Source organism: Hemicordylus capensis, chromosome 2 (assembly GCF_027244095.1).
Source record: "Hemicordylus capensis ecotype Gifberg chromosome 2, rHemCap1.1.pri, whole genome shotgun sequence".
Lineage (NCBI taxonomy): Eukaryota > Metazoa > Chordata > Lepidosauria > Squamata > Cordylidae > Hemicordylus > Hemicordylus capensis.
Genome location: NC_069658.1, coordinates 887,314 through 915,098, shown reverse-complemented (window position 1 = coordinate 915,098; position 27,785 = coordinate 887,314). Strand labels below are relative to the sequence as shown.

Genomic DNA, 27,785 nt, shown 5'->3' with positions numbered 1-27,785 from the left:
TCAGCAGAGACAAATGCAAGGCACATGAGAGCATTCTGGCACGTGAGAGCACGCGCACACACACCCTCTTTCTCACATTCTGTTGGGGTTTCTGATAATTTATTTAGCAAAGCACCAAGGAAGCTTCCACTCCAGTTACAGGGTGCAGAGTTTGGTTGTTGCAGCTATGTAACTAACAGGCATGGAGATCACTGTAGAGTAAACTAAATTGATTTATTGGTGAAGTACATTTGAGATAGGAAAAACCTGTCCTACCTATCAGCTACATAATGAATAGGTAGGGGGAGAGAGAGATGTTTCCATCTTCTCTCTAGGAGGAAAGGAAGAGGACTGACTCACTACAGGAAGTACCTGAGAAGGAGTCAAGGCAGGGGTCATGGAGCAGAGGCAAGCAGGGACAGGTAAGGAGACCCTCCCTCACTGCCTCTGCTCCCAGTGCCCCTAGTGGTCATTGGGATCGTCAGTGCAAAAGGTCAATGCCCTGGAACTCTGTCTGCAACACCGCTTCTCATCACCTGTCACACCGGTTCATGACTCCCATCTTCTCACGAAGCAGCTGGAATCTGTCTCTGGGCAGGGGCTCAGTCAATCCATCTGCCACCATCTCTTCTGTTGAGCTGTACTCCAACTGGACTACCCCTTTTCCTTCCATGCCTCGAACGTAGTGATACTTTTGGGGAATGTGCTTCGTTCGAGACTTCATCTTCTCCATCTGGGAGATCTGGATACAACTTTGGTTATCTTCAAACATTACTATGGGCTTTGGTTCCTCAATCCCAAAGTCTGCTAGTAGCTGGTGTATCCACACCGCTTCCTTGCACACACCAGCTGTGGAAATATATTCTGCTTCTGTGGATGAGGGTGCAACAAGTGACTGTTTGCGGCTAGCCCAACTTATGGCTCCATCTCCGTACAAGAACAGATGTCCACTGGTGGACTTGCGGTCTGTTCTGTCTTCGCCCCAGTCTGCATCCATGTATCCCACTAGTATGGGATTGCTTCTCACTGGAATTTCCAACGCATCGTGTGCAGAACCCTTTAGGTATTTTCCCAATCTTTTTGACTGCAATCCAATCATGGTTGGTTGGTGTAATTACTTACTCAGGATTTGCACTGCTGAAGCAATATCTGGCCTTGTCACTGTGGCTTTCCATCTACCTTTCTGTATTGATTGTTGGCTGGTAAAGGCTGTCTGTCTCCATCTTGCTTCCAGAAATTTGCATCCATTGGTGTACTGACTTCGCTGGCATCCGTCAGTCTACGTATCGCCATGTGGTGGGTTCTTGTATCTCTCCTCCTTTGGTCATGAGTGAGAGTCTTTGGGGTGGGGCCCCTTTGTTGGGCCTCTGTGAGCGCCTCAGTTCTGGCTCAGGCTGTGTAGCCTCTTCTGAATCTGTATCCCCTTCTGAACGTGCTTCTGGTTCTGGCATGGATTCTTTGGGTTCACTGTCTGGGTCTTGCCTCATGAGAGTCCACTCGCAGGGTTCCTCTTTCACCTGGATCTCTGGCACAAGTTCTGACACAACCTCTAGTTGGCCCTTGTCTCTCATCAAAATACACCACATTGCGAATTCTGATTTCTCCACTTGCACAATCAAGGATTCTGTATCCCTTTTGGGAAGGCGCATATCCAACCAATGCTCCCAGTTCGCTTCTGCAATTGAGTTTGGTTCTCTTGGACTTAGGGGCATATGCATAAGCCTTTGATCCAAACACTCTGACATAGTGTTTAGAGAGGGTTTGTGCCCATGCCATCGTTCAGATGGTGTCTTCTCTGTTGCTTTCTTGGGCAGTCTGTTTTGCAAGTAATTTGCAGTCATCACTGCTTCTCCCCAGAATTTATTTGCCAGGCTAGCATCATTTATCATGCATCTGGTCACTTCTGGTAGAGAGCGATTTTTCCTCTCTGCCACACCATTGAGCTCAGGTGTATATGAGAGAATAGTTTCATATGGAATCCCATGTTGCTTTAGGAATCTTTTCATGTCATTTGACATGTATTCACCTTCATTGTCTCCATTGTCTCTGAGGCTTTCTTCCAAATTTGTTCTTGACCAGTGCAATATTTTCTTTAAATCCTTCAAATACTTGACTTTCCTCTCTCAGAAGATATACATAAGTAAATCTTGAAAAATCATCGATAAATGTGAGTATGTAGCAATTGCCACCCATACTGTGTTCAAGTGCACCACAGACATCAGAATGTATTCGTTCCAGAGGATCCTGTGACTCCCTCTGTGTCTCTCCAGAAAAGCTGGGTCTCACCCCTTTATTAAGTAATCAACACTGACATCTTGTGGCAGCATCTTTGCAAGACTCTACTTTAAAGTCCGTAATTAGTCCATTTCCCCCAAGCTCATTTATCACATTTGTTTGCCTATGCACAAGTCTTTTATGCCATATGGTAGAACAATTCTTGCGTTTGTGTGAGGCTGCAAGGCTTGCCTGTTCAGTTACACAGTCCAATTGAAAAATACCATCTTTATGCAAATAGGCTGTCATAATTAAATCATCATCTTTGGTGATGTAGCAAACTTTCTCCTCAAAAGTCACTTTGCAACTTTTATTGGCTCCCTGTCCCACAGAGATCAAGTTACTCTGCATATCAGGGACTAAGAATGCATCACAGATTAAAATATTTTCAAATTTTCCATCAGATTACCTGCAGTACAGTTCAGCTGATTCTCTCCCCATCAAATAAAGACTGTTCCCATCAGCAGCACAAACAGCAACTTTGTAATCTTTGTCTAAACCAATAAACAGTTCAGGGGAATTCAGGATATTTTGGGTAGCACCTGAATCAATAATAAAACCATTTCTTGTATTCCTGCTTGCTACATTGAAAGCCTTGGCTCATTGGCTGTCTCTCTCTTTTTCCTGTTCTTTAAATCCAGCATGCTGTTTGCTTTTCTGTCTGTGAGAAACGCATATCTTCCTTTCTGTTGTGTTCATAAAGTGTGAGTCATCTCTGTAGCTATGGTAACCAGGTTTTCCTCCTCTAGGATTCTTTCTGCATTTCCCATCTTTAGGCTCTGGGCAACCCCTGCTAACTTGGCAAAGAGGCACCTTTTAACGTGGTCATTCTTGTTATTTTGCAGAGGGAGAGTAACTGGCATTATCCAACCCCAGCACAGTACCTCCAGTGACTGTTGCTGGTGTATATCTTATGTTTCTTTTTATTGTGAGCCCTTTGGGGACAGGGATCCATCTTATTTATTTATTATTTTTCTGTGTAAATTGCCCTGAGCCATTTTTGGAAGGGCGGTATAGAAATCGAGTTAATAATAAAAATAATAACTAGCATGCAAATGCCCTGCTTTGTTACAGTTTCCTTTGTTTCCTGAAAAAAAGCTATAGCACTGTCTCCATGCTTTTCAAAAACAGTTTCTTCCTGATTACGGTTGAAATCTTGCAGGCATGCAATTACAGTTTCCAATTCAACTTTACTGTTTGGAACCTCTAGTGCCATTTTTACTTGATTATAACTTTGTGGCAAAGATCTCAGAATCAAACCAATTAACACTTGATCATCCCATGTAGACCCATGTTGTTTAAGTAATCTGTGACTCCTGCATTGCATTTATATGGGTTGAAAGATTCCCTCCTTCTTCCAGCTGCATTTTGCAAATCTTTTGAATTAAAAGGACAGCAGCGTTGGGAGAGACTCTCCCACGTTGCTTTTTAAGCTTGTCCCAAACCTCCAAGGCAATTTCAGTCTCTTTGAAATGCATTAGCAAGTCATCACTCACATTCAGGAGAATCAAGCCGTATGCTCTGTCGCTCTTTGAATCCCATTCCTTCTGGACAGCCACCCCATCTGTCGGTCTTGGTTCTGTGAGGGCTCCATCAAGTCCTTCAGGAGGGCTTCCATTTTCATGACCCATTGATCGTAATTCTTCCCATTCAGCTTGGAGAGGGCAGCATTGCTCACCTCTGGATCCATGCTGTCTTACCAACTCACTCAGCTGCGCTTTAAAAGAAAAACTCTGCTGCAGACTTTTGGGCTGCTGGGCCCATAACCCTGTTGGGGTTTGTGATTGTTTAGCAAAGCACCAAGGAAGTTACCACTCCAGTTGCAGGGTGCAGAGTTTAGTTGTTGTAGCTATTTAGAGTAACATGCACGGAGATCACTGTAGAGGCTAAAATTGATTTATTGGTGAAGTACAAAACTAAATTGATTTATTGGTGAAGTACAGCAGGGAATCAACCTGCCTAGAGAGCAGGAGGTTGTTGGTTTGAATCCCTGCTGGTGTGTTTCCCAGAATATCGGGCAGCAGCAATATAGGATGGTGCTGAAAGGCATCATCTCATACTGTGCGGGAGATGACAGTGGTCAACCACTCCTGTATTCTGTCAAGCAAACCACAGGGCTCTGTGGTTGCCAGGAGTCGACACTGACTTGACAGCATAACTTTTCTTTACATTTGAGGTAGGAAAGACCTATCCTTTCTCATCATCTAATGAATAGGTAGGGAGAGAGAAAGATGTTTCCATCTTCTCTCTAAGAGGAAAGGAAGAGGACTGACTCACTACAGGAAGTACCGGAGAAGGAGTCAAGGCAGGGGTCATAGAGTAGAGGCCAGCAGGGACAGGTAAGGAGACCCTCACTAGCTACCTCTGATCCCAATTGCCCTAGTGGTCATTAGGATAAGAGGTGCGAAAGGCCGGTGCACTGAAACTCCATCTCGAACACACACACACACAAACGCGCAAATGCACAGGTATATAGGATGGGGATGCCCAGCTTGGCAGTAGCAGATGTAAAAAGGCTCACAAGCTGAACATGAGCTGCAGCATGATGCAGCCACAAAGAAAGCAATGCATTTTCAGTTGCACTAACAGAACTGTCGTTTGCAAGTCAGGAGCAGTAATTGTTCCACTTTATTCTGTACTGGTCAGACCTCCTCTGGAGCCCTGCGTCCAGTCCTGGGCACTCCGCTTCAAGCAGAAGCAACACATTGGTCCAGGTCCAGAGGAGGTCTGGAAAACAAACCCTCTGAGGAGTGGTTGAGAGCTAGGGGAGTTTCGCCTGGAGAAAAGATGACCACGGGGAAATGGGCAGCTCTTTCCAGATTGCTGGAGGGCTGCTGCATGGAAGCGGCAGAGACAGGTCCTCTTGCTGCCCTGAAGCGCATGACGACGAGAACGAATGGGCTTGAGGGAGACAGATTTCTGGAGAAGATGAGAAGGCAACTTCTTGAGAGTAGTACGACAATAGAGCCAGTCTCCAAGGGGATGCGGGGGATGGGCTCTTCCTCCCCGGAGGCTGGGCCGTTGGAGTTTGGGTGGCTGCTCTCGCTCTGGATTTCCTGCACCAAGCCAAGGGTTGGACTGGATGGCCTGCTAAGTTCTCTCCAGCTCTAGGATTCTAGTCCACAAGGAATATCCAGGCAATTCCTTTAGGCCCTGTCTTGTTCCTGCTGCTGCCACCACCACCAAAGCACCAGTGAGCAGCTTGGCTCACTCCCGGCTTCTCCCCGCAGGAGCGTCTTGTCAAATCAAGTCCCTAAGAAGCTGCCTGCTTCAACTCCTCTAATGCTGATTTGTGTAGGAGCCAGGAAATCCACCCGTCTCCTGGTGAAGGTGGACGTTGTGCCCATAAATGGCAGTAGAACCACCATAGAATCTGCGTTGCGAGGGACCTGGGAGGCCATCCCGTCCAACTCCATGCTCCGGCAGAGAACTGCGATGGCCTGCCTGACAGACAGGCGCCCATCTCCAGGGAAGGAGAGCCTGCCTGTGCACCAGGCAGACTGCCCCCCTCTCTGCCAAACAGCTCCTACCGTTAGGCTAGACAAGAGGAACCATTTCCACCCACTGGTTCTAATCCTGTCCTCGGGAGCAGCAGGGATCGATTTGCCTCTTCATATACTGAAGGCGACTTCCCCTCATCGTCTCTTCTGCAGGCTAAACACACCCAGCTCCTTCGAGTTTTCCATGTAGGACTTGGTTTCCAGATTCCACACTGTCTTGCTTGCCCTCCTCTGGGATGACAGACCCACTTCTTAAAATGCAGGATACTGGACACATTATTCCAAGGGAGGTCTGACTTCACAGAGGAGTCGGGTGGAACGGTGGCTTCTTCTAGTCAGAGGGACGCCGTTCTTCTGTTAACGCAGCCCAAGACCACATTGGCTTTTTCAGCAGCTGCTCCACACTGCTGGCTGTTGTTGACTTGTCGTACTGCTGCCAAGGCAGGCCTGCCTCATGCTGCAGATGTGTTCTGCCCCTGAGCCTTGGGCCCTTCCCAGCTTTCTGCTGCCTGGGTTGGTGGGGGTGCAGAAGGTCTGAGGCTGACGGTCTTGGCATCTGCAGTTGAAATCCTTCCCAAAGAGAGCTGCCGTTGCTGCTGCCATTCGGGACGGGGGATATGCTTGTGTTCGGGGGCCTGGGGCTCTGGCAGGGCAGAGCACTGCTTCTTAGGGCTTCTCCTGAGCTCCGGATGTCTGGATGTGATCCCTGCTGTTTCCCCCTTGGGTTTAGTTCCAGCAGACGTCTGAGCACGCCCTGTTCTCCTGCTCGGTGGTGGACGTCTTCACCCAGCTCAACCAGAGCTTTGAAATCATCAAGAAGCTGGAGTGCCCAGACCCCGTCATCGTGGCCCATTACATGCGCCGCTTTGCCAAGGTAACCCCCTCCTGGCCTTGGGCTTTCCCTCAGGCCTCTGTGCAAAGGGGTGGTGCTCCTGCTGCGCTCCTGGCCGCACCCTGCGCAGAGCAAGGTGGGTGACGCTGCCAATCTCCTTGCAGACCATCGGGAAGGTGCTGATGCAGTACGCGGACATTGTCTCCAGGAGCTTCCAGTCATACTGCTCCAAGGAGAAGGTGGTGAGTCCCTGTGTTGTGACCCCCGCCTTGAGCTGTTGCTCAGAATCAGACTGGGGGTGGGGGTGGGGGCGGGGGAAGCAGGCAGTCTGGGAATCCAGGCCCCGAGCCAGAAGCGCCAGACCCTGCAGCCTCCACTCACCCAGCCCCCTGCAGGCCCGTCCCTTCCGGGCCAGCTCCCTGGTGCCTCTGCACGGAGCCAGAAGGGACGGGATGGAGCGGAGGAGGAGGGCCGGGCTGCAGGCCAGAGGGCTGCCCTGGGCATCGCCCTGCTCTCCCGGCAGAGCCTGGTGGGGTTTGGCCCCCTTGCCCCTCTGGCCCTCATCACTTGGTGCTCTCCAAGGGTCTTTCTGCATTGCTACCTGCCCTTGGCCCGCCTGGGTGCCCGCTGCAGGATGAACAGGAAGGCTGCTTGCTCCTGGGCGGCAGCTGGGGGCTGGTGTGCAGCCTCCTTCCAAGGACAAAGCGGGGAGGTCACCAGCCCGCCCAGGCCCAGCCAGATCCCCCAGGCCTTGGGCCTCTGAACCGGTGCCTGCTCAAGCACTTTGGCATGGGTGGTTTGAGCACTGTGTTGAACTGGAAGCTGCCGGTATGCACTTGGTGCCCTGGGACTTTGTGTGCAGATGGGCCTTTTGCACAGCGGTCCTCCTGGGGGCCTTCCGTGCTGCTCTGGAGAGAAGAGGCCAGCACAGCCCTGGCACACACTCCCCCTTTCAGCTCAGGGGAGGACTCCCTGCCCCAGCTGGCTGCCGCGTGTGTCCGGGCACTGGGAGCCCAGCTCTTCCCTTGCCCTCCTCCCCTTTGGGGTCCTGAGGACAAGGGAGGAGGAGCAGGAGCAGGAGCAGGAGGAGAGCATACACTCGTCAGTCAGCTGGGCTTCTCCAAACAGCACCGAGGAACAAAAGAACAGCCCTGCAGGATCAGGCCCAAGGAGGCCCATCTAGCCCAGCCTCCTGTTTCACACCGTGGCCCACCAGATGCTGCTGGAAGCCCACAGGCAGGAGCTGAAAGGGGCCGGCCCTCTCGTCTCCTGCTGTTGCTCCCCTGCAACTGGGACTCAGAGGCATCCTGCCCCTGAGGCTGGAGGTGGCCTTTAGCCCTCCCGCTAGTAGCCACTGATAGCCCTCTCCTCCAGGAAGTGATCCAAGCCCCTCTTCAAGCCACCCAGGAGGGAGAGGTGGTGTGGGGGTGGGGGGAGCTAGCTGGCTGGGGATGAATCGGTGGCACCTGGGAGAGGCAGGCCAGTTCTGCAGCTGCACACGCTGGGCCTTCGGTCTGCGCAGGTGGGTTCTTTTCTAGCCGGGAAGAATCATCCCTTCTCTCCCCTGCCCCGCCCCGCCCCGCCCCCGGCCCCGCCCCGCCACCCCCTGCCTTCTCCCCTGTGCCTGGCTTGGGAGCTGAAGAGCACAGCCCTGGTCAGTGACGGAGCGCTACTGTCTTTCCTCTTTGCTCAGCCCTGCATCCTGATGAACAACATCCAGCAACTGAGGGTGCAGCTGGAGAAGATGTTTGAGGCCATGGGGGCAAAGGAGGTAAGAGCCAGGAGGGGCCCAGCAGCCAGCCAGCCAGCCAGCCAGCCGGGCCCTCCCTTGAAGCAGGATGCTTTGCAGCCAGGCAGGCTCGAGGGACTCCTCCTTGGAAGAGGGGAGTGGGCTGTCTCTAGCTAGGCAGGGTCGGGACCTCAGGGGCCGCTGAAGCTCACCGGAGGGAATTGGGGGCTGCCTGGCAACTCTTGGGCCTGAGGCAGGTGGAGGGAGGGTTGCCCTCAGCAAGGGCAGAGGAGATCACCACCGGCATGGAGCTGTGTCCCCGCTGAGCGGACAGCCGCCCTTCTGCAAGGTGTGCACTGGCATGCCGACCCACTCCTTGAAGCGGAGCTGCAGCTGTTCACCATGGGATGGTCCATGTGGGTGAGCAGGTGTGCTCCTGAGTGGGGCTGAACTCTGTGCAGACCTCCCAGGACTGGTCTGATTGGGGATCCTCTTCCAAAAACGAGTGCTGGGAGCACCTCTGGCCTTGGCTAATCCTGGCCATCTTTACGGATGGGGTGTGTTCTGCCTCATTCTGCCTCAGACTTCTGCCCCATAAAGTTGCTACCGGGGCCATGAGAATGTTTAGTTTAACCTGCTTGTCTTGTCTGTCTCCTCTTTTCTCCTTGCGTTTCAAGACTGAGGATGGTGAAGAGAAGGTGCAGGAGAAAAAGGAGGAGGAGGAGGAGGATGAGAAGGGTCCCGAGCAGAAGGACCCTAAAGCTGTTAGAACCCGTTTTGCTCCCTCTTAGCCCAGAGACGCTTCCTCCTTAGCAGTGACTTCCTAGCCCTAGCCTGACCCTCGCTCTCCTAGCCCAGGAGGGGCTCCACGGTGGCGTGGCACTGGCTCCATTCCAGACTCTCTCTGTCAAAAGGCCCAAAGGGTGGTGATGGAGGTGGGGGGGGGAGTGGGGCTGCAGGCAGGCTGGTGGGGCAGGCTGGGTAGGGAGGTGGAGGCTTTGCCTGATCCTTGGGGCAAAGGGTTTTTCCAGAGAGTGGTGGAGGCGGCTGCTGTTGCTGTGCCTCTCAGCCTCCAGAGGCTGGGCGTGCCTTGAAATGGCTCCAGTGCTGCCCTCGGGTTCTCCCCTTGGCATCTCCGCCTAGGCCTTTGCTCAGTGCAGCCTCCGCCTGCTGCTAGGACTGGCTGTGGTGCTTGTTCCCGTCGCCTGTGTGGTGTGTCGTGCTGCTGCTTCTGGCCAGGCCAGGGAGGTGCCGGCCGCTGAGGCAAGCTGGGCAGGCCATTGGAAGGCGGCCCTGCCACTCAGCTCCTGGCCAGTGCCAGCCTCCCTTCGGAGAACCGCCTTCCGCTGGCCTTGAGTCCCCCATCAGTCACTGGCGAGATCAGGTGGCCCGAGAAAGGCACCGACTCCTCTTGGCGGGACGGGGAGGCTGGAGGAGCAGCCTTGGCCAGTGCTGGTCTCTCTGCGTCGTCATGAGTTGTGCACTGCAGCCCCCCCCCCATCTGGCAGCCCCCACTGTACAGATGGGAAGCCGGAGCGGAAATGGCTGCTGAGGCCAGGACCGCCCAAGACAGGGTAGGGGTGTCCTTAGCTCCCCACGCTGTCGCATGGCTGCCCGGGGGTGGACGGCATTTCCCCTCCAGGTGAAAGGCCCTGACCCCAAGGGACTTGCCATCTTGAAAAGAAAAGGCTCCGTCGGGGTGTGGCGGGGATGGCGTGGGCCCTGGGGCATCCAGGGGAGAGGGGCCCCCTGCCGCCTGCCGCTGCCTTCTGCAGAGAGGGGAGGGGGAGGGAGCAAAGAGCAAGCTGTCACCCAGCCAGTGGGGCTCCCCTCCCTCAGGGGCCCTGGGACATGCCCCCCCCCGTTCAGTTGTAGGCACTCCCCTGGGCTCAGTCCTGGGCGGGGGGGGGATGCTCTCTCTATAGCTCTGCCCAGGAGGGAGTCAGAGGTGCTGCTGCTGCTGCTGCTGCTCCTCTTCCTTCTCCTCCAGCAGCAGCCCCAACGGCCAGGAGTGACCACAAGAAAAGATGCAGGGCGGAGCGGGGCAGAGCTCTGTGCCAGGCATGATGGAGTCCCAGGAGGGAAGGAGATGCAGAAACGGAGCTGGGACCCAAAGGCACCTTTCCCAGGGCCGTGGGCCACGCACGTGTCTCCGCACGCACAATTATCCCCAGGGACCGTGACCCGTTTAACTGCTGCCAGGTGGACTTTTGTGTTCTAGGCTGAGTCTGCCGCAGGCTTTGGTAGAGTGGTGAGGTCTGTAGGCAGAGTGAACAGAAGGTGCCGTTTTCCTATGACCAAGCCTTTTTTCCTTGTAATTAGTTCAATGAAAAGTTGTTTCACAAGTTCAATACACACCACTGACCCAAAGAGCACAGGCAACCAACCCAAAGTGGTCCGAAGCGGCTCCACTCGCCTGACCCTCACTCCGAGTCCCCTGGCTTGCCCGGGTCACCGCGCAGGGCTGGCGTTCAGTCCAGCCTGGCCCTCCCTTCTGTGACGTCCGCTCTGGCCCCCTCAGCCTGGCCCGCAGTTCTTCCGCTCTGAGCCTCCCGCGGGGTCCTCGGAGCGATGCTCCTTCTCTCTCTCTCTCTCTCTTCAGGGCTCGCACTTCCGCTCTTGGCCTCTTGGCTTCCGCTCTGACTCTTGCTCTGCTCAAGCAGCCTCCTAGAGAGACCCAGAGTGTCCCAACAGCTCTGCTAAAACAATCCAATCCACGTAGAACACAAATAGGGTTGCCAACATTGCGTGGCTGAAATTGGGATGGGGGGGGCAGAGGGACCGGGGGGGGGTGCCTAGGGGGCAGGGCTTGTCTCTCTCTTTTTAAACTGTTAAAGTGGCAGCGGCAGAACAGGGATGGCGGCAAGGGCTCTCCCGCCTCCCAAACGGTGTGAATGGCTCTGGCCGGGGCAGGGTGCACCCGGGGCGGGCAGACTGGCAACAGGTGTGCTGCGGCTGAACTGAAGGCACCGCCACTGACTGCAGGCGGGGCGGAGAGAAGGCGGCGAAAGAGCTGTGAGGGCAAGAGCGGCTTTCCTCTACCCACTTACCTGGGACTAAGCCCCATTGAATTCAATGGGACTGGCTCATAGGAACACAGGAAGCCTCCACATACTGAGTCAGACCACTGGTCCATCTAGTTCAGTATTGTCTTCACAGACCGGCAGTGGCTGCTCTGAGGTTCCAGGCAGGAGCCCTCTCTTGGAGCTGCTGCCAGGGAGGGGACTGGGAACCTTCTGCTCTTCCCAGAGCAGTAGCCATCCTCTCAGCATTGGGTTTTTAAAAGATACACGGAGTTTCGCAGCAAGGGGAAGGCAAGCGGAAAGCTGCTTGCCTGCCTGCCTGCCTGCCTAAAAAACAACCTGGAGGTTCGCAGGGAGGGAGGTGTTCACTCGCGAAGGCACAGACCGGCACTCAACCTGTCACGGACTGGCAACGGTCTGCGGACCAGCGGTTGCGCAACTGTGGACTAGATGGTCTCCGAGGCCCCTCCCAGTGCTCCAGTGCTGTGATTCTGCAGGAGCCAGGAAACAGGACCAGCACTTTCCAAGGTGGAGAGAGGAGCACTCTCTGCTTCCAGGGCCACCCCCTGGCACTGCCGCTGAGTTGCACCCACTTAGGGCCATGCCAGGCTCCTCGCGTAGATGCCTAGCGGTAGCGGGCCTTTGTCCCTGTTGCTTTGTCATCGCCCTCAGCCAGAGGCGGCGATCTCTGCTCTCCCCACTCAACTCCCTTCTTCTGTCTGCAGTTGGACCCAGAAGCCAGCGACTCTCTCAAGGAGCTGCAAGTGAAGCTCAACAACGTCCTGGATGAGCTCAGTGCTGTCTTTGGGAACAGGTAGGCCCCTCTGGCTCTGCACAGCTGATTCCTTGCAGCAGAGAAGAACAGCCCTGCTGGATCAGGCCCCCCATGGAGGCCCATCTCGTCCAGCATCCTGTTTCACACAACGGCCCACCAGATGCCTCTGGGGAGCCCACAGGCAGGAGTTGAAAGGGGCCGGCCCTCTCTCCTGCTGTGACTCCCCTGCAACTGGGACTCAGAGGCATCCTGCCTTGGAGGCTGGAGGTGGCCCACAGCCCTCCGACTAGTAGCCGTTGATAGACCTCTCCTCCATGAAGTTATCCAAACCCCTCTTAAAGTCATCCAGGTTGTTGGCTGTCACCACATCTTCTGGTAGAGAATTCTACTAGTTGATTATGTGTTGTGTGAAAAGGTACTTCTGTTGGTTGGTCCTAGATTTCCTGGCAATCAATGACCCCTGGTTCTAGTGTTGTGTGAGAGGGAGAAGAATTTCTCTCTCTCCACTTTCTCCACATCAGGCATGATTTTATAGACCTCTCATGTCTCCCTGCAGTCATCTTTTTTCTAAACTCAATAGCCCCAGGTGTTGCAGCCTTGCCTCTCCCTGCCTCTGCTACATCCCTCACAAGGTGTGGAGAGAAGTGGACTCTAATGCACAGAGACATTGGCTTGTCTTTGCTTTTTTTTACAAAAAGATCATCAGACACACCAGGGGTGTAGCAAGGTTGGAGTGGGCCCAGAGACAAGACTTTAAAATGTCCCCCGCCCGCCCCTGAAGCTCAGCTCATGAACGAAAGAAATCTTAAATGAGGCTGAATAGTGGTAACAAAAAGCATAGTTTTATTTGTGTGTGTGTGTGTGTGTGTGTGAGAGAGAGAGAGAGAGAGAGAGAGAGAGAGAGAGAGAGAGAGAGAGAAAACCTATGTGCCACTATAGAACATCATCCTAAATTATTTTTTAAAAGGTTTTGTCAATTGTGGATGATGCAAGTCATTGAATGGTACTAGAGAAAGAGATGATGTTCTGGTAACTCCAGGTCTTAACACTCACATCAGTTTTGGAGGATGAATCCAATGGAAGGAAGCCCGGGCGGGTGCGTGGCTGGGGGAGTCAGTCATGTGACTTGCCTCTGGGCCCGTCCCCCCAAGGCAGTGGGCCCCCAGACAACTGTCTCCCCTTGCCCTAGGTACGCCCCTGAGACACACACAAGCTACACTGAGATAGTTACGCCCCTGAGACACACACAAGCAACTGAGAAATGTGCATGTATCACTCTCTTGGTACAAAGCAAAATACTCCCTGAACTGTGAGATCTGTTTGCCAAGTCCATGTGCCTGGCTGGGGTCCTGTCGCTGGCCAAACCCAGCTGGCCCACTTACTGACCAAACCCCGGTGCTCCAGTGTAAACGGGTGGGGCAGGGCGAGGTTGAAGGTGGAGCCAGCAACAGCTCTGCGAATGCCAGGGATGCCTGAGCCCCTTCCAGCCTTTCTGCCAGTAGGAGGCTGGCTTAACAGGGGTTGTGAGAGCAGCTCAGTGGTGGTGAAGTCCCTGTGCTGCCTTCACCACCAGGGAGAAATCCTCCAGAATCCAAACTGCTCATGGGTTCCCGAGCCCAAGCCAATCTGGGGTTGCAAAAGGTCACTCTGGAGATCCTAGAGTAGTTCCTAGGATCCCAGAATGTGGGTGGATTCCAGCAGCGATGGCTAGGGTCACCAGCTGGAATCTACCCTGAGTGAGCTCCGGTGCAATAGGAACGCTGGTGGGATTGGGATTGGGACTGGGGCACTTCCAAGTATGATGCCTCCTCTTGTCTTCAGCTTCCAGACCCGGATCGACGAGTGTGTCAAGCAGATGTCGGACATCCTGTGCCAGGTGAAGGGGGCTGGAAATGCCCCTCCAAATGCCGTGGCCCAAGACGCAGACAACGTCCTCAGGCCCTTGATGGATTTCCTGGATGGAAAGTAAGGCAGCACCCCCTTGGGGTCAGATCTAGAGGGCTTGGGCAGGTCTTGTGGGTCCTGTGCAGAGAGAGGTTCTTCAACCCAGGCAGGGCTGGGGGGTACCCCTATTGGCAAGGAAACGAGAACCTTCCAGGGGGCAGATCTGGACCCACCAGGCTGCTGACGGTGCTGGGTCTTTGCGGGAACCCCTGAGAAGTCTCCTGTGGTGTGGCTTGGCTGTGGCCCCTCTGCCGTCAGACTCCTGCCATCTCTCCTGCTCATGATGACCCTGTCTGCTTATACACACACACACACACACACACACACACACTCCCAAGGCAGCTCACAATAAGAAGTTAAAAGGGCCGTGAAAACAATAAAACCGGGCCATTTCTTCCAACACAACAAAGCAGCAGGGGCCAGTTCTAAAGCCTGAGGGCAGAGCTGCTGAAGCAAAGCCTGATCGTGTGGGGAGGAGCCGGAAATGAGGGGCAGGGAGCTCCTGAGGACCGGGGCTGCTACCCAGCTCTTGCTCTCCCACTGCAGAGGGTGGCGGGAGATGCGAGGGAGCCTCCTGAAAGTCCTTGTGGGTTCGGCAGAACTCTGTGGGGCCAGGCGGTCTCTCCGGTGTCCTTGGCCTAAGCTGCCTCCAGCGTTAAAGGTCCCCTTGAATTGCACCCAGGAATACGCTGGCAACCTGTGTCGCTCGGACAGCAGCAGGCTGGGGGGATGGCAGGACTCTGCTGCCGCCGTGCTTGATCAGATTCCGCTCCAGGTTTTCTCCAGAGTCGCTTTGGCGGCTTCACTGCCAGGAGCCGGTGGCCAAGCAAGGAGCCCCCTGAGCTCTGCGGCTGGGGGCGGCTCAGCGGCCCGCCTGCTCTGCGGACCGAAGGCCGGGCAGAGCGGAGCTGGGAGGCCGTGTGGAGCAGCTGTCCACACAGCCCCCCTTGGCAGCCTGGGGTCGAGGGTCGGTCCGAGGCCCAACGAATGGCTGCTCCAGCTGCTCTCCCGCCACGGGGTCCCTCGCTTCTGATGGCCGTTCCGTCGCGGGCCGAGCTGGGCCAGAGCCGGGCCTTTGTTCCGCTGCCACTGAGTCCCGAGGCCCTGCTTTGTGCCCCGAGGGCTTGGCCTGGGAGAGGGCTCTAGGGGTCTCTGGGAGAACACGCGGAGGGATGGTTTGAGACTTGAGATGTGCTTGGGCCGGCTTCCCTCCCTCTTCCCCTCTTCCTTGGCCCAAGGCACACGGCCTTCTGCTGGGCACCTGAATGTTTGGCCGTGTCCCAGGAGGGCTTCGAGCTGCCCTGAAGGGCTTGGCTGGGTCCTCAGAAAGGGCCGGGGTGTCTCCAAAGGCAGCGCCTCGGCCCCCTTCGCCCTGAGCCACACCCTCCGCCTTCCAGGCTGAGCCCTGGCTGCAGGGCTGGTGGCCCACCTGCTGGGCCTGGGCAGTGTGAACTAACCCCCAGCGTTCTCCCTGGGGTGAGCCGTGGGCTGCTGCTCCCCCTGGCTGTGCACTGGGCCCTCCCTGGACCCCTTGGGGGGGTGGGGGGTGGGAGTCTCCTCCTGGACCCTCCCCTGCTCCCCATACCCAGCCTCCTCGTCCTGAGCCTGATCAGAGTCCCAAGGATCACCTGGGCTGGACTCAGCAGCATTGGTGGAAATGAGCACCCAGAGCAGTCCCCACCGCAGCCAGTAGCGTGGAGGAGGGCTGGTGCCTCTCGCGCCCCAGAGGAGGGCAGGGCGGCCGAGGGAGCCTTTGCTTGGAGTGGAGGGCAGATGCCGTGGCCTCATGCCTGGCCCTCCAGGGGGCCTGGGGGGCCGCGGACCCAGCGAGGGGGTCCTGGCAGCGGCCCCCCCCCCCCCGCAGGCCGCCTCTCCTCCTCCGCCGCCGGCTGCGCTCTCGGGCTGAAGCTGGCCTGGCTCCTTCCCTGCAGCCTGACGCTCTTTGCGGACGTCTGCGAGAAGACGGTGCTGAAGCGGGTGCTGAAGGACCTCTGGAGGGTGGTGATGAACACCCTGGAGAAGATCATTGTCCTGCCGCCTCTCGGCGACCAGACGGTAAGAGGCCCTCCCCAGCCCCTGCCTTGTGGGGGGGGGGCTTGGCCTTGCCTCTGGAGAGCAGGTGGGGTGGGGGGGCAGAGTTCCCAGGGAGGGGCGGGAGCCTGGGAGGGGGCGTCCCTGCAGCTGTGCTTCCGCGGGCTGCGCCTGCTCCCTCCAGAGCTGAGGCTGCTGGGAAGGGAGAGCCGGGTCCCCCCACCCCAGCCCTCGCTTGCTGCCCTGGAGAAGGGGCCAGATGGCCAGCCGCTCCCAAGGGAGGCAGCCAGGAAGCTGCTTTGGGCGTGAGCGGGAGTCCTGCTTGGCCTCTCCGTCCCGCTGAGTCGTGCCCCGGGTGACGCAGGGGGCATTCCTCCCCTCGCTTCGCTCTGCAGAGCGGGGTGTGGGTGGAGACCATGCGAATGGGGCGGCTCAGTGCCGCAAGCTGGCAGGAGGGGGAGCCCCTCCCTCTCCCGGCCCTGTGTGCAAATCCCGCTGCAGTGCACAGCTGCTTGGACTCAGGCCGGGCCAGGCTGCAGCCGAGCAGGACGGTGGCTTCTCCCTGCCGGGCTCTGCAGCTGACCCTCCGGCCCCCGGAGGGACAGGCCAGCCTCCCTGGCAGGGGGGAGAACTGCACAGCTCCTGCCAAGGAAGCCCAGGAGGGCAGCCACAGCAGCCCAGAGGGGCTCAGCCCCAACGCAAGCAGGGCTGGTGCAGAAAAGCAGCCCTTGCAGGCAGAAGATGGCATGCCGACCCCCCCCCCCCCACCCACCGCCACGTTGGTGGATTCTTGGTCCTCCCGCCGGGCAGCTCTGAGGCAAAGGCAGCCGGCAGGCGAGGGGAGGATAGGGAGGGGTCTGGGGCAGAGGAGCTGCTCAGGGGCATGCCTGGCCGGGGGGGGGGCGTGGGCAGCAGCCTCCCATTGGCTGGCCTGCTGGGTTTGGGCAGGGAGGGCCCGGCTGGTTCCGATCCCCCCAAGTGCTCCGGCTCAGGCGCGCTCTCGGCCTTGCCTGCTCCCCAAAGCTGCCTGGAGGGAGGCTGAGCCCCCGGCGTAGCCCGGAAGGCCTGCTCCTGGCCGCCCTTTCTGGGCGCTCCCAGCCTCGGGGTCCTCCGCCTCCCCCCCCCCCCGAGCTCCGGAGAAGGGTCAGGCCTCTCTCCTGCTGCCCTGCCGGGTTCTGCTCTCCTCTTCTTGCTCTCCTCGGCAAAACCCTCTCTGGCCCTCTGGGGGTCGGGCTCGGGGCTGTGGCCTGGGGGGTGGGGACAGGCCTGGCCAGGCACACACCCCACCCCCTCCCCGGGCTTCCTGCTGCCTCTTGTCGCCGCCGCCGCTGCCGCCACGAGGGGTGTCTGGGAGCTGGGCAGCTCCCGTCGGCCCTGGCCTGCTGCCACTCTGCTTGGTAACCTTCTGCCTTTCTGCCTCTCCTGCTTGTCGCTTCCGAAGGGCACCCCGCTGATTTTCAGCGCTGCTAAGGAGTTGGGACACTTGTCGAAACTGAAGGTATTCGGTGGGGAGTGTTGATGGGGTGGTGGTGGTGGTTTTGTACGTGCAGCCCCCGCCCCGCTCTCTGTGCAGGAGCATGCTTGAGACGCCCTGTGTCCCGTGTCTGTGTCGTGTGCCTCGTGGCCGTGGTCGTGGCTGCCGCTAGGATGTGTCTGAACCCCCGTCCGGTGATGAGCTTGGCTGCAAACCGGCTGTGCCCTCAGCGGCCAGCCGCCCCGACAAAAGCAAAGCCCCACCCCCCGGGCTCTAGAGCCTCCCCAGCCACGTGGTGCACAGAGGCACTGGCCCTCCCGCAAGGGGAGCGGGAGGGTCCCTGGGCATCAGCTTCCAGAGGAGGGAGTGGGGAGGGGGCCGGAGCTCTGCCGGTCTCGGGCTGGCCGGCTCCCCAGCAGTGACCTGCTGCGGCCTGGTCCAGGTGGGCCGTGCTTTGCTCGGCCTTGGAGGGAGACGGACATGGCTGCGCAGGGCGCTTTCCAGAGGAAGCCCCTCCCCAGGGTCCCTGCGGATCTGCTGAGGGCGCTTCCGGACTTCTTGTGTTGTGACACCGCAGTCCCAGCACGGACAGCAAGGGGCCGCTCACTTTCCCGATGCCTGGCTTCGGGTCTTCGCTTTGCATTAAAGTGCTGCAGCGTTGCAAGTCCGTTGCAGGAAAATGGCTGCATTTTCCTGTTGTAGGAGTTGGAGATTCTGGGGGTCGTTTTCAGCACGATCCGGCCAAGCCGAAGCCTTCCAGCCCGGTTGTAGCGTGTGGTTTGGGAAGCGCCCTGCAGAACCAAACGGGCTCCTGAAGTCCCCTCCGTGGCTGCTCTCCTCCTCTTAGCGCATGCAGCGCTGTGCGGGGCCTCTGGCATCCCCCTCCCTCCCCTGCTTCCCTGGGCTGGGGCAGCTCAGTCGAGGCTCCCGGCTGAGAGAGGCGGGGAGGCAGGCAGCCCTGGCCCTCCAGCCAAGGGTTGGGCTTTACAGCCCAGCCCTGCAAGGCCAAGGTGTCTCCCCCCCCCACACACACACACTTGCCACTGGGCAACATGGGGTCAGCTGCCAAGCCCCAGCCAAGGCGACTTGCTGGCCGCTGGGGGGGTGGGGGTCAGCTGGCCTTGCGTTGTGTGTTCCTGTCCCCCGTTGCATCCTGCCTGGCTGCCTGCCCAGCCTTCCTCTGCGGCCATGAGGCTGGCTCGTGGGCTTGTGGCTGGAGACCTGAGAGGAGCAGAGGAGGGCCCGTTCTGACCGTGGCCAGGAAAGCAGCAGCCTTTCCGGGGAGCGCCACGGAGAAGGGCCTGAACAGACAAGGGGGCTCCTGGAAGATGTGGCGGACGGCAAGCGCCCAAGCCTGGCGGACATCCCTCCGGCTCCTTGGGCAAGGGCTGGGATCACGGAAGGGCTTGAGCTCTCGGGCTCTGGGCCACAGCAGATGGCGCCCGCCTGCCTGCCTGGAGGGCCGGGGTGCCCGCGAGGGTCTCCCCTTCCTGCCTGTGGGCTCCCCGTCCTCAGACACACACAGAGAGCCCCACTTCTCAGCACTGGCCTCACTCCTTGGGAGGCTGCCGTGATCTCCCGGCTGCAGCCCTCTTGGAGGGAGTCCGGCAGAAGAGTTGCCCACCAGCAGCAATCCCTCTTCCCTTCTGGAGCGAGGTGCTCTTTCGGGCTTCCCCTCTTGCTTTGGGGGCACCCTCTTCCCTCCCCGGGTCTGCGCGGAAGTGGGCCCCTGGGCCCCATCACCCTCCCCGCTTTCCTCTCAAACGGTCAGTAGCAGACCTCCAGTCCTGGTGGCCCCCAGGTATCCAGCTCCGCGGCATGAAAGCCTCAGCGGAACTCCTGGCCACTCGATCCAGAGGCCTGGATCATTTGAGAACAGCCCATAGAGACTGCCCCGGCCCAAAACTGATGCGAGCCTTGCTGGCTGCTGCTGTTTCAGGATCACATGGTCAGGGAAGAAACGCGGAGTCTCACCCCGAGGCAGTGTGCCGTGCTGGAACTGGCGCTAGACACCATTAAGGTGAGTGCCCCCCCCATCTCGAGAAATGCCGCACGTTCAAGCGCCGGGCAAAGAGAAGTCGCCCCCTGGGGGGGGGTCCCTCGTGGCTTCCGTGGCTTGCCCAGCCTGCCAGCTGGCAGTGCGGCAGAGATGGGGATCCGCTCCATGGAGCCCGAGGAAGAACCCCTCTCTCTTTGGACTTCTCCGCTCAAGAGGGCTTGGAAGGGGTGGGTTGGGGCCCTTCTGGTCCAAGGCAGCTGGCAGGCGGAGGCTCCGGGGGCTGCGAAGGGCGCTGTGCTTCTCTCCTGAGGAGGAGGAGGAGCCACGAGGACATGGGGCTCTGCGGGGGGAGGGGGCACAGGCTGGGGGGCCTCTTCCCTTGGAGGGTCCAGAGGGAGGTCGCAGAGGCCCTGGCCGAGGCCCTCTGTCGAGCGGCAAGGCTGGGCATGACCCACCTCCCATCTGCAGGGCTCTTTCTGGGGCTGGTGGCAGTCCTGTGCCCCTTGACCTGGGAGGAAGCCCTGTGGAATTTGCGGGGGCGGGCTCAGCCGGAAGGCGGTGGGGCAGCTGCCCCCTTGCTGGCTGCCCCTTCTCCGGACGCCCCTGCCATCCACTGCAGCTGAGCCGCAGGGCCCCCAGCCCAGTGTGGCCAGGGCTCGCGGGGCTCCTGGGGAGGCTCACCCCAAGGGCTGCCTCTCTCCCCCCCCCCCAGCAATACTTCCACGCTGGCGGGAACGGCCTGAAGAAGACCTTCCTGGAGAAGAGTCCGGACCTGCAGTCCCTGCGCTACGCCCTGTCGCTCTACACCCAGACCACCGACACCCTGATCAAGACTTTTGTTCAGACGCAGACCGCGCAGGGTGAGCGTTGCGCCGGTCGGCCAGCAAGGGGGCTCTTCTGGGCAGGGCTGGCGGGATGCCGGGGCGGGAAGCAGCTCCGATTGGAGGGCGGTGATTGATGCCGGGGGGGGGAGGAGGAGGAGGAGGGCGTTGTGAGCGGCTCCAGGGAGTGCCGGCCAGCGGGTGGGGAGGCTGGGCTGGGTTCTTCGGGGCCGGGGGGTGGTCCCATGAGTGGAATCGGTGGGATCCTGGGAAGCAGCTGCCGAGGGGAGAGTGCCCGATGCCAGCCCAGCCCGGTCTGCATGTCCATGCGCTGGTGGGAGGATTCCACAGAGCCCTTGCCCAAGTCAAGTCCTGTGCAAGCAGCCCAGGTGCTGGGGGGGCTGGGGGGCAGTGGTTTTGAAGCTCTTGGGGGCAGTCTGAGAGGCGCCTCCTGGAAGGATCCCTTGAGGGCAGCCCCACTTGCTGGGGGGCACCTTCTGGATTGTGTGGGGACAGCCATGGGATCCGAGCCTGGGGTCCTGGTCTGGGTGGCAAGACAAAGAGAAGTGGGGCTCAGTTGTCGCTTGTGCTTGAGGGCGTTGTTGCCGAGTCGATTCCTTGCATCCCAATGGGGTGTCCAGCTCTGGGGTGATTTGTGAGCAGGAGTCTAGAGCAAAGGGGCGGAGTGGGGCCATGCCTGCCCATTTGTGCAGGGAGCACCAGGACCCGTCTCGTCTGGGAGAGAGGGCGGGGCGATGTGTGTGCCCCCTTTGTGTCATGCACTCTCCAGAACTACAGGCTCCAGAGTTCCTGCTGGCCCATCCTGTGCAGAGGCCAGAGAGAGTGGGGCCGGGGGGGGGGGTGTGCCCGCCCCAGGGCCCGGGACGCTGAGCTCCCAGGATGAGCTTGGCAGACCCCAGCAGCACTTGTGTCCGTGCCGGAGGAGCTCTGCCTCTGGGCTCCAAAGTGCTCCAAAGACCTGAGATGGGGTCCCGGGGCAAGGAGCAGCCCCCAGAAGGCATTTGCTGCTCCTGAATCGGCTCGTGTCGCCCTCTCTCTTGGGATCAGTGGGGTCCTGGAAAGCGGCTGCCGAGGGGAGAGTGCCCAATGCCAGCACAGTCTCCATGGAAGGGCCTTCCAGAAGCGAACGGGCTCTACCCGAGACTCCCATTTAAAAAACAGAAGAGGCCTTGGGGAGGCCCGGGGCCCCGTGTCACAAGCCTTTGGGCCGGGCCCCGGAATATGGCGCAGGGGTGCTGGGTGGGAGGCTGCCGTGGGCCCCTCCAGCACTGGACAGGGCGCGTCTCTGGAGCCCACGTCCTGGGCAGGCCTCTTGCCCGCGGGAGTTCGGCCCAGCCGCTGGATGGCCACTGGCCGCCTCCCCCATCCCCCGAAGGGTGGCTGCAGAGAGGCCAAGGAAGGCGGCAGGGCAGGCTGGGCCCGGGCTGGCAGCATCCTCCTCATGGTTGGCAGCCCATGGGCCCAAGGCTGCCTGAGAGCCGGAGCTGCTGGGCTGAGCCGGGGGAGGCAGGCAGCTGCCTGGCCCCAGCCCAGCCCCGGCTCCGCAGATGCCCCAGGCAGTGGTGGGGAGGGGGCAGGCCGGGCAGCTCCAGCCATTGGCTTTTAAAAACGATGCCCCACTCCCCCCACATTGGGGGGCTCACACAAGCAGCATCCAAAGACAGTCTGGTCGTGTCAACCTCCTAACACTACAAAGGCTGCCTACAAAAGCCAGAACATCTAGAGAGAGCGGGAACCTCTTCCAGCAAGTGGCGGGTGTGGGGGGGAGCTAGTTGGGCTAGCGGCTGTCCTTAAAAGCTGCCAGACCTCCGAGGAGGAGGGATCAGCTGAGCTGCTGAGGCAGGGAGTCCCAAAGGGAGGTCTCCCCAGCCAGCCAGCCCCTCCTGCTTGGCCAGCGGTCCCCTCTGCGGCCAGACCCGGCTGGACTGAAGGAGCTCTTCCCTCCCTCCCTCCCTCCCTCCGTGCCGAAGTGGCTGCCTGGCTGTGGAGGGCCTTGGAGGGCTGTGGCCCGGGGGGGGGGTCTTCCCAGAGGCCTCTGGCTATAGCCACGTGTGGACTGGGGTGCTGGTCGAGACGAAGCCGCTGTGGTCTGCTCCGGCAGGCGGCTGGGCTCTTCGGCAGCTCTGCTCCAGGGCGGGGGAGGCCTTGTGCCCCTTGGTCGGCCCCCAGCGCTCCTCCTCCCCGCTGACTCGGGCCACTTTCCACGGCCAGCGGGGTCTCCTCGGAGCCGGCCGGTGTGCGAGTGGGTGTGTTGTGCCCAAGGTGGCTGCTAACCTGGCTCTCCTCTCTCTGCCCGCCTGCTGCTGCTGCTGCTGGCCACAGTGCACGGTGGGAAAGGGATTAGAGTGACGGCGAGTGAGGATGTCCGTCCTGAGAAGGGTATGTTCGAGGCTCATGTTGCCAGAACAACATCAGCCAGCTGCGGACGTGCCGTGCGTGTGGAGTGGCCCTGCCCGCCCCGTAGCTCCCCGAGGCCTTTCCCTTCCCTGCCGGGTGGCTTCCCTCCTAGGCCTGGTGGTGCTGGTAGTGTGTCGTCTTGTGGGGCTGGCCCTCCTCTCCTGGGCCCCGCCTGGGGCTGCCCAGAGGGCTCGATCGTCCGCCGCCAGGCTGGAAGCTGACGAAACCCCCCGGCTGCCTAGGCGGAGCGGGGCCGGGGAAGGGCAGGTGCTTCGCGCATCCAGCCGGCAATGGCCGGGGGCTGCCCGGGGCACACCGGGGCCCTGGATCCACCGCCAGGCAGTTGTCCACGATGGGGCTCGCTGGAGCCCCCCAGACTGCCCGCCCAGACGGACTGAGTGCCCGGGGTGGCCGTGCACCCTCTGGGTCTGGGAGTTGGGGGCCTCGGAGGAGGGCTCAGCGCTGGCTTCGTCTGGAAGTGTCTGTAGGGTGGGGGGAGCTCCAGCCTGGCAGGGCCCCTCCCTTGGCCAAGGCAGCCCCCTTCTGCCGGGTGAGCCTTCTGACCGCCTGTGCTGTGTGGCCGAGGGGGCAGCCTCTGGCAGAGAGGGACAGAAGCCCCAGGCTGGCTGGCTGGCTGGCGTGGGCTGGCGTGGGCTGCTTCTCCTCCTGCTGCCAGCAGAGGCGGCTGCCTCCCGAGGCTCCCCTGCCCTCTGCCTTCCGTCGTCGTCTGTCCCTTTGGTGCTCGGCCCGTCAAGAGGCCCCAACGCCCCGTGCCTGTCGGGTGGGCTGCGTGGGAGAGCGGCAGGCTGCCCGTGTGGCTCCCGAGCCCTGCAAGAGCATCCGGGGAGCAGCCCCAGCTGGCCTGCTGATGAGCTGGGGGGGTGGGGTGGGGGGGTGGGGTGGGGGGACCTTGCAAGGCCTTGCGGTGGAGCTTGCCTGGGCAGCAAGCAGAGGAGCTGGGCCTGGGCAGGGCAGAGCGCGAGGAGGCGCCCCCGAGGGAGGGGGTGGGGGGGCTGGGAGGGTTGGGGCCAAGGGCCGCCCCTGCCTCCGGGCTGCAGGCGCCTGAGCCCCGTCTGTCGCACTCTCTCCTCCTCGCAGGCTCCGGAGTGGATGACCCGGTGGGCGAAGTGTCCATTCAGATCGACCTGTACACGCACCCAGGCACCGGGGAGCACAAGGTCACCGCGAAAGGTAAGGGGAAGCGCCCCCCCCGCCCCCCTCTCGGGGCTCCTAGCGGTGGCTCAGCCTCCGAGGAGCTGGCGCCCGGGATCCCACTGCCAAGAGCATCGGCCCCGCGGCCCCAACGCCAGAGGCACGTCGGTCCGGCTGGAGCGGCTCTTCCGAGGCCTCACCAAGAAGGCCACTTGCTGGGCGTTTGCTGCCGGGCACGAGCCTCGCCTCGGCCCCCCAGGGCTTGAGTGGCGGCCGGGGCTGCCTGGTGGGATCTGCAAGGGCGGGGGGGAGCCGGTGGCAGAGGCCACACACACACACACCCCCCCCCGTGGAACTTCTCCGCCTCGGACCTGGAGACGAGGGCTGTTTGGTGTCGGAGGGAGGGGAGGGCCGGGGGAAGCCGCCGTTCAGGCTGTGTCTGGCGGAGGCAGCCGGCCTGTGTGTGAGCCGTGGGCTGAGCCATCGCAGGGCTTGGGGGGGCTCCTGGAGTGGGTCCGGGGCCTCTGCAGAGCACTGCTGCCAGGCGCCCTCACGCGGCAGCTCGGCCTCTTCCCTGCGGGAGGCCAGTGAGGCTTGGGGCGCCTGCATCTCCCTCCTCCTCTCTCTCTCTCTCGTGCAGTGGTCGCTGCCAATGACCTGAAGTGGCAGACCTCCAGCATGTTCCGTCCCTTTGTGGAGGTGACGATGATCGGGCCCCATCAGAGCGACAAGAAGCGGAAATTCACCACCAAATCCAAGAACAACAACTGGGCCCCCAAGTACAACGAGACCTTCCACTTGTGAGTCCTCCTCCTCCTCCTCCTCCTCCTCCTCTTCCTCCTCCTCCTCCTCTTCCTCCTCCTCCTCCTCCTGGGGCCTCACAGAACATGGACACAGGTCTGTGCCAGACACCCTCTAGACAGTCATGGGATCACTTCGTTCAGGGCCCAGCTACAGGTTGCATTAAATGTGTCATTTGCCCCCCTGCCTGCCCCCTTTTTTGGGGTAAATAACAGCGATGGGAAGAAGGTCAGGACTGCAATGTATGGGGAATGGGGGTTCACCCTTTCCCCCCAGTACCCCACAGCTTTACCCCCCCCATCTATTTGCCCCAAGAAGGGGGCATCTGTGACACTGCCCAGGTAAACCACTCCAAGGGGAGGAGTGGTCACTAGGGCCAAAGTGTAGGGGAAAGGGTCACAATTCCATCGGAACAGCCCTGCCGGATCAGGCCCAAGGAGGCCCATCTAGTCCGGCATGCCGTTCCACATGGTGGCCCACCAGACGCCCCTGAGAAGCCCACAGGCAAGAGCTGAAGGCATCCCCCCCCCTCTCCTGCTGCTGCTGCCCTGCAACTGGTATGGAGAGGCATCCTGCCTCTGAGGCTGGAGGGGGCCCACAATCACCAGACTAGTAGCAGTTGCTCCTAAATTTCCTGGCTGTCAGTTTCATTGATTCTGAGCCCTGATCTCTCTCCCACCCCACACAGCTACTAAAAGGGGAACTAAAATCTGAAGTGCCAACTACATGTTTAATGGAAAGTGTAGTTTGGGTGCAGAGTAGTGACCCAGGATTAATTTGGAACTCGTTGACTCATGACCTGCAGACATCAAGGGCTTTCAAGTCAAGGCAGCAAAGAGAAAAGGGCTCCCATTTGGTAAGACTTCTGGTCGCTTTCTCCAGCTTCAGGGAGCAAAAAAGGTTGCGGGAAAGGAGACATGATCCCCAGGATTTCTTTGGAGGTTCCCACCTTTGCAGCCCTGGTTTATGGGGGGCAAAGGTTCAGTGCTCTTGACATGGTTACCGTTGGAAGAAAGAGGATGCAGTGCTGTTCTGGCCGGTCAGCAGAGCTAACGTTGTCTTTAATATTCAAGCTCACGTTCAGGGTTCATCAAGTGTTTAAGACATGAATCATTGGGCTGCCTGTTGGTTTTATTTTGAGAGTCTCCCCTGGCACAGAGCTGCCGGACCCGAAATGCACTGGGCCCCAATGGATCCCCTGTGGAAGCCCTCGAGTCTCCCCGCCATTCCTTGCACAGAGAAGCTCCAGCGCTGCTTGTGGGGCAGCTCCTCTCTGGGCGGGGGGGGGGGTGCTGCCGGCTGGGTTTCCCGAGCAGGCAGGGGCGCTGCGTTGCTCCTCCCTGACGGCTCCTCGGCCTCTTTCTTTCAGCATCCTGGGGAATGAGGATGGGCCGGATGCCTACGAGCTGCAGGTGTGCGTGAAGGACTACTGCTTTGCCCGCGAGGATCGGGTCCTGGGCATCGCGGTGATGCAGCTGCGGGATGTTGCCGACAAGGGGAGCTGTGCTTGCTGGTGCCCACTGGGGCGCAGGGTCCACATGGACGACACGGGGCTCACCATCCTGCGGATCCTCTCGCAAAGAACCAACGACGAAGTGGCCAAGGAGTTTGTCAAGCTGAAGTCGGAGTCCCGCTCCGCCGAGGAAGGGAGCTGAGCCCTGGGCTTCCGCTCGCAGCCCGGGCCTTGTGCCAATCTGTGCAGGGGTCTGCCCCCTTGAATCCCCAAGGGGACGACGACGTGCCTCCTGCAGCCCCCTGGGGCCCGCAGAAGACCCCTGCTGAGGACCCGGAAGGAGGCAGGGCCTGGAGGTGGGCTGGCTGGGAGCTGCTGCCGGCTGTGCGGGCCTGCTTTGGGTGCCTCCGCGGCTGTCTCCCGGGAGTCGGTGCTGCAGGACAAGGGAGCTTCTGCTCTGGTTCGGGCAGGCACGTATTCCGCCAAGCCAAGGGGCAAAGCAGACATGGGCAGCGGCGGGGCTCTTCCTTCTGCCGAGGATCCTGGTGCCCGCGAGGGAGCGGAGGCCGGGCCCCTGCCTCTTCCAGACTGGCCTCTAGGCAACTGCAAAGAAGGGCTGGGGAGCTCCCCTTGGGGGGGGGCAGGCTTGCAGCGGCGTCCTCCCCAGAGCTGGGCCTTGAGCGACGTCTCTGTGCACACGAGTGCCGGGCCTGGATCGGCGTGGCGCCGGAGTGGCCTGGAGGAGCGGCTCTCTCCCCTGGGGAACAAGCACCACACGGACCCACAGCCGCTGGTGGCCACCTGAGCGCAGTCCTCTTCCAGGGCTGCCGTCCTTCCCACCCTGCCCTGCCCTGTCCTGCGTTTGTCCAGCCAAGTGCTTCCCTCTCTGCCTCGCCCGCCCAGTGCCGTGCTGGGCCCCGCTCCGGGAGCCGGTCTGCGCAGTGTGGCCAGCCAGTGTGGCCTCTGGGAAAGAAGTCGGCTCTGGGCTGCAGGAGCAAGCCGGGCTGCCAGCTGCCGGGGTCCCTCCTGGGCGGCCCGGGAGTGGGGCGGTCCCGGCCAGCCCCGCCAGGCACTGCGTGGCTCTTTCAGAAACCGCTCGAGGTCTGCGTGTGGGGCGGGGCTGGGCAGGGGGGCTCTTTGGATCTGGTGGGGTTGTTTTTTCTATTTTTCTCTGAGCACTTGTACAGACCTTGCATTTCACAAATCCTGCTTGTAGATGCTGCTGCTCTGTTCTCAGTGGATGTAATGTGTAGATGCTCCTTGGATCACCACCATGTTCTTGCTGCGACTCTCAGTCTCTGTTCAAACGTGCCGCTGTGGCAAGAAGCAGTTAGGGTGTAGCCGGGAATAAACCACCTTTTAGCAGCACTGGCTGCCTGCAGACTCTTCCTGGAGTGAGGTCCCGCTGAGGCTGCCTCCGAGCGAGATCCGTGCCTGGGGACCCCCTGAGCTCTGCCCAGCAGGAATGGCCGCTGCCCAGGGTTCACAGGGGGCCGGGAGGGCCAGCGCCGCTCCTGGGCAACCCTCACGTGTCCCCTTCGCCTTAATCCGGCCCACCCCAGTCAGCGAGGCAGGGTCCC

General features: G+C 60.0%; 1 protein-coding gene across 11 annotated transcripts in view; it reads left to right on the top strand.

Moving 5' to 3' along the window:
• Positions 1–27,573, top strand: part of UNC13B (unc-13 homolog B) — a 267,593-nt gene extending 240,020 nt beyond the window's left edge. For 8 of the 11 annotated variants that reach the window (XM_053291917.1, XM_053291914.1, XM_053291913.1 and 5 more), the window contains 13 exons: positions 6,484–6,627; positions 6,750–6,827; positions 8,279–8,356; positions 12,063–12,151; positions 13,934–14,077; positions 15,988–16,111; positions 17,529–17,585; positions 19,501–19,581; positions 20,273–20,420; positions 22,725–22,781; positions 23,898–23,990; positions 24,592–24,751; positions 26,122–27,573. In XM_053291917.1, coding sequence (XP_053147892.1) covers positions 6,484–6,627; positions 6,750–6,827; positions 8,279–8,356; positions 12,063–12,151; positions 13,934–14,077; positions 15,988–16,111; positions 17,529–17,585; positions 19,501–19,581; positions 20,273–20,420; positions 22,725–22,781; positions 23,898–23,990; positions 24,592–24,751; positions 26,122–26,407 — 1,539 coding nt within the window. In that variant the 3' untranslated portion in view covers positions 26,408–27,573. The remainder of the gene's footprint in view (positions 1–6,483; positions 6,628–6,749; positions 6,828–8,278; positions 8,357–12,062; positions 12,152–13,933; positions 14,078–15,987; positions 16,112–17,528; positions 17,586–19,500; positions 19,582–20,272; positions 20,421–22,724; positions 22,782–23,897; positions 23,991–24,591; positions 24,752–26,121) is intronic. The other 3 variants (XM_053291915.1, XM_053291924.1, XM_053291916.1) reach the window with 2 other exon arrangements.
• The last annotated feature ends 212 nt before the right edge of the window (positions 27,574–27,785 follow it).